At 52.1% G+C, this 6,955-nt stretch overlaps 1 protein-coding gene across 2 annotated transcripts; it reads right to left on the bottom strand.

Annotated features, from left to right (window-relative positions):
• Positions 1–3,292: 3,292 nt before the first annotated feature.
• Positions 3,293–6,042, bottom strand: CDKN2D (cyclin dependent kinase inhibitor 2D). Of its 2 annotated transcripts, none has more exons than XM_033173580.1 (3): positions 5,901–6,042; positions 5,152–5,300; positions 3,293–4,492 (listed from the first exon to the last, which is right to left on the bottom strand). In XM_033173580.1, the coding sequence occupies exons 1-3, from the start codon at positions 6,025–6,027 to the stop codon at positions 4,133–4,135; spliced, it is 636 nt and encodes a 211-aa protein (XP_033029471.1). In that variant the 5' UTR covers positions 6,028–6,042; the 3' UTR covers positions 3,293–4,132. The 2 variants fall into 2 exon arrangements, with proteins under 2 accessions (XP_033029471.1, XP_033029472.1); XM_033173581.1 differs by lacking the exon at positions 5,901–6,042 and adding an exon at positions 5,563–5,874.
• Positions 6,043–6,955: the final 913 nt, after the last annotated feature.

Here is a 6,955-nt window from a genome sequence, read left to right as displayed (position 1 = left end):
TGCTTTGCCGTTCTTGTAGGTCATTTTCAAGTGTGTTTACTAAGAAGTAAATCTGAGAAAGCTTGGTGGACATTGCTTCCATTTAAGTCTGTATGCAGCTGCAGTTTTAATTCTAGTAAAATATATAAACCATTGTACTATTAATTCTTCGTTTCTGTGGACCAAGGAGGCTGCTAGCTAGCATTTATTTATTTATTTGGTGGGAAGCTACTGTGTGCTCGGTGGGGCCAAGTACAATGCAAAATATTCTATTTAGAAAGGTTAACTAATCTGTATTATATGAGCAAACCTGAGAGCCTCTGGGCTGAGCAGTGGTCAAGTCTACCTTTTCCTCCTGGCATCAGCAGGCCCTGCCCCTCGCACTTCAATGGTTGGCTGGCATCTGGGAGGCAATGGAGTTCACCTTTGGGGGGGGTGAAGTCAAACCGTTGGAGAGTTAGAGACTGATACAGGACAGCCATGTTTTGTTGCAGCTGAGGCAGATGTGCTGATGCAGGTGGACCTTTTCTACCCTGGCATGGTGGTCATGTGCACAAAAGGGAAGATGGCAGGTTCCTCAAGGACGTGGTCTACGGGGAGCTAGCTTCCGGCACCAGGCCCGTTGGCAGACCAACTCTGTGTGACAAAGATGTCTGCAAACATGACATGAAGGCTGGCAACGTTAACCCTGCCACGTGGGAATCCCTTACAAACGACCACAGTGCTTGGAGACTGATAAGTCAGGTCATGCATCCATAATAATAATAATAATAATAATAATAATAATAATTTTATTTATACCCCGCCCTTCCCAGCCAGAAAACCGAGCTCAGGGCGGCTAACATCAATTAAAATCACAGCAAGAAAACATAAAAACGATCAATTTAAAATAACAGATTAAAATACAAATTTAAAAATTCAATTAAAACTGCAGGTCTCAATCTCAAAATATCCCACCAATAAAAGATGAAGCGTAAATATTAAACAGAAACCAACCCAAAGGCCAGGTGGAACAGCTCCGTCTTGCAGGCCCTGCGGAAAGATGCCAAATCCCGCAGGGCCCTGGTCTCTTGTGATAGACTGTTCCACCAAGTCGGGGCCAATATTGAGAAGGCCCTGGCCCTAGTTGAGGCCAACCTAACGTCTTTGTTGCTCGGGACCTCCAAAAGATTATTATTTGAGGACCTTAAGGTCCTACATGGGACATACCAGGAGAGGCGGTCCCTTAAATACGAGGGTCCTAAACCGCATAGGTGTGACCGGAAAAGGAATGACCGCTGGGAGGAGTGCGGAGAGGAGAAACACCATGGTACACATAAAACCCAGAAATTTGAAAGCCCTCACAAGGGCAGGACATCACCCATCTCACAGACAAGGAACAGTGGCTTTTCTGGTAATCCCCACTCTCAGCTGTTAGTGGTTTCCTGGCAAATGCTGGGTACTTGGCAGGGAATCGAACCTGGTGAAGTTGCAAAACAGGCTCAGCTGTTTGTGCTTTCATTTTTAAAGTGTCTGCTATCTCCGTCTGGGGTTGCACGTACACGCACACCCACCCCGCTTGGCAAGAAGGCAGACAACTGGTGTTACAAAACACTTGGCTTCCTTCCTTCCCTATATCGCTGGGTGCCACACCCAGCAGCTGGGACATTATTCTGGGCGATAAAGTTCAACCCAGAAGGTTGTTTTTGCTGCTGCCTGTCTGCCTTCCCCGGCACAAAAGCCGCCCCTCGCTGTACTATTTCTGGTGTCTCAGCACTGCTGCAGAATCGGGACACATGATCTCCGTAGAATTCCACCGCAGATTGAAAGGGCGAAACCTCTGCCTCCCACCCAAACATCAGAGAGGAGCAGGAAATTGCTTCAAGGGCTTCCACGAACCGCACCAACCAATATACGTATCAGAGAAGGAAGCAGTGAGGTGGGTTGTAATTCTCGCCCCTTCCAGGTTTGCTCAAGAGGCTAACCTAGAGAGAATGGAGCTTCTAGGCCAGTTATACTCTATCTGAAGAGCATAGCAATCAAGATGCTCTAATGCAACTCTCAGCCTGATTTACCCAAAGCCTTCCTTGTCGTTTATTTCTCCACTTCGCCACACCGTAAACACTTAACAACTTTGATTTAAAGTTGTTTCCCAACATAAACGTCTTCAGCCTCGGTCCAGTCTCCATATTCAAAGGGAGAATCGGCCGAAAAAGCAAGATCAGAAACTAGCTTCAACTAACCTCTTCAGCACCAGGAAGGCTCAATGTGTGAACAGGAGGGGGTCATTCAAAGGCTTGCAATGGGCAGCGTGCTTCTCTTAAGTAGACAATGAAGATGAAGCAGCATGGAATTTGTCACTTATGCGGAGAGGGGCTTGTTTAAATTATAGCCAAATTTCAGAAGTGATGACGAACCCATAAATTACTTGTTCGCTGAGGTTCTGCTCCAGAGGTAATCAGGAGTCCCTAAGGGGTCCATGAATCAGGTACACAAAAAAAAGTTTTCCACAATGCAATAAAAGTGCATGCAAAATATTTCGTATATGTGTTAATAGGTTGTTCTCAGCTTTCACCTATGACCCCAAAAAGGTTAAGAACCATTGCTCTAAATTTGGTGCGGCTGGAAATGGCTCCCCATCCCAGCTCACACTTCCATCTCCTTCCTTCTGTCAAGTGTTTCCAGGGTTCCTAGAAGAAAGAACGAGAAGCTGCAGCCGACCTCCGTTTCTTACAGCCAGCCTGCAGTGGGCAGAAGGCAAGGCCAGGCCCATTCCATTGGCTTGTTTCGACCCGAATTTTTTTGTTTGTTAACTACACTGTTGAAAAAAGGCGCTGCAAGATCAATTGCTACATGGCAGTTCACACCCTCTAGATCGCTCCTTAGCTGAAAAGCTGCTTTGGCGGGCTCACTTTCAGCCTAACTTCCTAACAGGGTTGTTAAGAGGGAAAAGAGGGTGTAAATGCTGTCTTGGGGGAATATGAATGTGAAGAGGAAAAAACTAAGGGTCCTCTGTTGCCTGCTGCCAGGACCCATAGTCACTAAGCATTTTTCAGGAGCAAAGCAACTTCCCTATGAACACAGGAATACAACCCATTACAAGGAATTATAATCCTGGAAGCAGCTAAATAAGTGTTCCCATCAATCTTACATAGGGTGAGTTCTAATGTTCCAGCGATGTTACCCTATGTGCTTTCTGGCGTTCAGGTGCTCAGCAAGAGCCTCGTACTCTCATCCACATTTTCTGAAGGAAACAGAGCAACGGGGAAGGCCTTTCTTGACGCCTTCCTCTCCGGAAAAGTTTTCCCAGGATCACTAGTCACTAAGTCGCAAATGGATTTAATATTTTTTAATCATTAAATTAATCATCCCATAAAACAAACTCTTGCAAATCACAATAAATAGAATAAATCTGCCCTCCTTTTAAAATCTACTATATACACAGCTCAGATCCACAAATTCATTACAGGGAACAAGCTGCCAAAAACAAGGCTTAAACATTTTTTTTTTTAGTCAAAGATAACAGAAGAGAACTACTACAAGGCTGAGATGGAAACAGTTGTTAATGGCTAAAGGGAGCACAAGGCCCCCCCCAGAGAAGACCATACAGAAATTAGGGAGAAATTGCAGGGTGGATAAAGATCTCTTTGGGAACAGAATCCTGTGCAGTTAGATGCTGCGGAGTTCTGGACTCTGCAGGGGAAGAGGAGCCAAACGTGGAGGAAGGAATAGCTCTCAGAAAGCGCACCCAGAGCTCCCCCCAATGCCTTCAGGGATGCTCTCTGCATCAGAACCTCCCCATCCCACCTGAATACTGCAAGGAGATGCGTATACAAGCGGCTAGGGCCTCCCCAAGACAAGAAGCAGAAAATGGTAGTTAGAGTTAAGGCACGCTGGCCAAAGCTGAGTGCAGGGTGGTACAAGGGCCATCTGGCTCCCGGGGAGAAATCACAAGCGGATAAGAGAGCTCATAAAATACATATAAATAGCAACAACAGCAAATAGAATCAAACACACACTCTTGAGGTAGGGCAGGTGAAGCTGCCTTTGTTCCAGGGCCCTGGGAGGAAAGGGAGAGTCTTTTGGGGAAGGGGGGCCTAAAAACACAAGGGAGAGGAGTTGGCTCAGTGCTGATCCAGCTCTCTCTGCCCAGGCAAGGTGGCCCCTCCTCGGGTTAAGCTGGGGCAGAGAGGAGCTGCTCAAGGATGCCCTGGATGTGCGAAAGCCCCAGGTGTTGCGCGAGTTCCAGCGGCGTCCGCCCGTCAGAGTCTCGGTGCTGCAACTTGGACTGCGGTGCCAGGAAGAGGACCACGTCCGCGTGGCCTTCCCGGACAGCAACGTGGAGGGGCAGCGAGCCGGAAGCATCCGCTACGTTGACATCCGCGCCGTATTCCACCAGGATTTTCAAGGTGTCGAGGAAGCCCGTGCGGGCAGCGTCGTGAGCGGGCGCCGTGCCCGACTCGTCGCGGACGTTAGGGTTGGCCCCTTGCTTCAGCAGCTCCTGCGCCACGAAAACGTTCCCGAACATCATCACCTAGGGGGGGGGAAGGGGAAGGCGAAGGCATCAGAGAGGGGTGGGCCCACTGTCGAACTGGCCAGGCTGTTTTCTGACAAGGCACATTCTGATGGAGATAATCATATTTATGGATTGCGGCCAGAGCAGCACAAACTCCATGCTTCTTTGATTTTGGAATTTTGATTTAATCTATTGTGGAAATTGCTATGGAGACAATTGTCACGCAACCAAGAAGGGACTTTAAATACTTCAGCTCAGACACCACCTGGCATCCATTACTCAGCCAAGGCAGGACCTGCCTGCTTCCCCCCCCCCCCCACATGTTGGTTGAAAGCAGTTGCTCTGTGCCCCTCCAGTGACCCTGCTGAGCTGAGACCCAGCAGAAAGGAGGGCCGCCTGTTGAATCTATGCCTGCATCTTGTTGACAGAACAACAGTTGTTTGTATCTATGCTGTGGAGGAACTTCCCAAGACTGGCAGAAAGATGGGATGGAGGAGGGTATAATTTTGGGTCCTGTGGTCCAAATCAAAGAGGAAGATGACACCGGGAGACAAAGGAAGGGTGAGTTTCAGTCAAACAAGGACTGGGGCTAATTTCTAAAGAGAAGCGAGAAGGAAGACGAGCTCCCAAATCATCTCCAGGAACAAAAACCAGGGAAGGGAGTCTGCTTCGCCTACCTGTAGCGCGGTCTTGCCAAAGCGGTTGCGCGCGTCCGGCTGCACCAGCTCTTCGAAGAGGAGGCGCCGCACTTCGCTCGTGTCTCCCCGGGCGGCAGCCCCGCTGAGCCGGTCCCCGGCGCTCCCCGGCTGCATGCCCACGACGACGCCTGGACAGGGGAAGAGAGCCGGGAGGCCCCGGGCGTGAGAAGGGCCAGGAGGTCGCCCGGCCGCCCTGCACCCAGCGACGACAAGATCCGCAGCAAATCCAATTTGCTCAGGTGCACCTCCGCGCGAAAGAGGGGGAGCGGAGCGGGGAGAAGCATTCTGCAAAAGCTTAGACGCACCCCCGCGCCCTTCGGCGCTTGCCAACGAGCCGCCCGGAGGCTTTGCCCAACCCATCCCACCCCCGCCGCCGCCGCCGCCGCCTACCTCTGCTCACACCGCACGGAACCCGGTCCCGGCGGACAGCAGCCGGCCGGTCGGCCGACCCTGCCGCTCGCAGTCTCCGCCGCGGTCCGCTCCTCCTCCAGGCGCAGGATCGCCCTCTCGCTCGCGCAACTCGCCTCCGACCCCGAGGCCGGCAGGGCAGCCGTCGAGGGCGAGGCGGCGCTGGAATGCCGAGCCCTGGGCGGAGCCGTCGGGGGGCTCGGCTGGCTAGTCGGGGCCGCGGCTGCTGCTGCTGTTGCGGGAAGCCTGGAGGGGGGCCGCCCCGTCGGTGCAAAGGGTGAAGCCGGCACAGCCTGCTAACCCCACCCCGCCCCACCTACCGAGCTGTAGCCTAGCCTGGCCCGGACAGGAGCCGCAATCCGCCGCCGCCCCTCCTCCTCCTCCTCCTCCTCCTCCGGCTCCGCCCCCACGTGCCTTGTTGTTTCTTTCGCCCCGCCCCGATTTCATTCTGCGCTCTCTGCTTCGGATACAATTGTAACCTTTGAGGAGCATTCCCTTTTCTGCCGCCGGCCAATCAGAAGCCAGCTCCGGGCAGGAGAAGGCGTCTACCGCCTCCTGATTGGCCGCCCTGGGGCGGGACGCTGGGCGGGCCTCCGCGATTCAAACGCGCGGTTCGGGCGGGAAGAGGCTCCTCGGCTCCGATCGCGCCCTCGCCCGGTCCAGGCGAGAGACAGAGGTCGCGACCCCCGGGAAGCGGGGCGGGAGGAGGGAGGCGGAGGCTCCCAGGGCTGCGCGCCAGCCCTGCACTCTGCACATGCTCGCTTAGATCGTAGAATTGTAGAGTTAGACGGGACCCCAAGGGAACCCTGCAATGCAGGAATCTCAACTAGATAATCCCTGGCAGGTGGCCACTCAACCTTTGCTTAAATAAAAAGGGAAGGAGAGTCCACCTCTCATTGGAGTCCATCGAACAGTTCTTACTGTAAGGAAGTCCTTCCTGTCATTTAGTTAGAATCTCCTCTCTTGCAACAAGCCATGGGTTCGGGTCCTACCCTCCGGAGCAGGAGAAAACAAGCTCGCTCCATCTTCTGTGTGACAGTCCTTAATATATTTGAAGATGGCTATTATGTCTCCTCTCAATCTCAATTTTCCAGGCTAAACATAACCCAACTCTCCCAACAGTACCTCATAAGTCTTGGTTTCCAGTCTCCAGACCCTGGATCATCTCATCAGTCGTCCTCATCAGCACACATAGTAGCCAACTTCTAGGGGCCAAGGTCCCTTCAGCCCCCCCCCATTAAATATTTGAGGGGGCCACCCCCTCCCAAGTAGATGGGCATTGCCATTCAAATGGTCTTCGTGCACCACATCTTGTGATTAAGTGGGGTAGGGCTTACCTGGGCACCCATTTGCACATGTTCCAACTTGTCAACTT

The sequence above is a fragment of the Lacerta agilis genome, chromosome 16, assembly GCF_009819535.1.
Source record: "Lacerta agilis isolate rLacAgi1 chromosome 16, rLacAgi1.pri, whole genome shotgun sequence".
Taxonomy (NCBI): Eukaryota; Metazoa; Chordata; class Lepidosauria; order Squamata; family Lacertidae; genus Lacerta; species Lacerta agilis.
This window is presented reverse-complemented; position numbering and strand designations above follow the sequence as displayed.

What these genes read in the sequence shown, in the direction of transcription:
- CDKN2D (XM_033173580.1), bottom strand. Translation starts at nt 6,027, where the DNA reads ATGAAATCGGGGCGGGGCGAAAGAAACAACAAGGCACGTGGGGGCGGA. An exon ending in CCAGGCTAGGCTACAGCTCG is followed by an intron (nt 5,301 to 5,900) that starts GTAGGTGGGGCG and finishes TCCCCTGTCCAG; the next exon opens with GCGTCGTCGTGGGCATGCAG. An exon ending in TTGGCAAGACCGCGCTACAG is followed by an intron (nt 4,493 to 5,151) that starts GTAGGCGAAGCA and finishes CCCCCCCCCTAG; the next exon opens with GTGATGATGTTCGGGAACGT.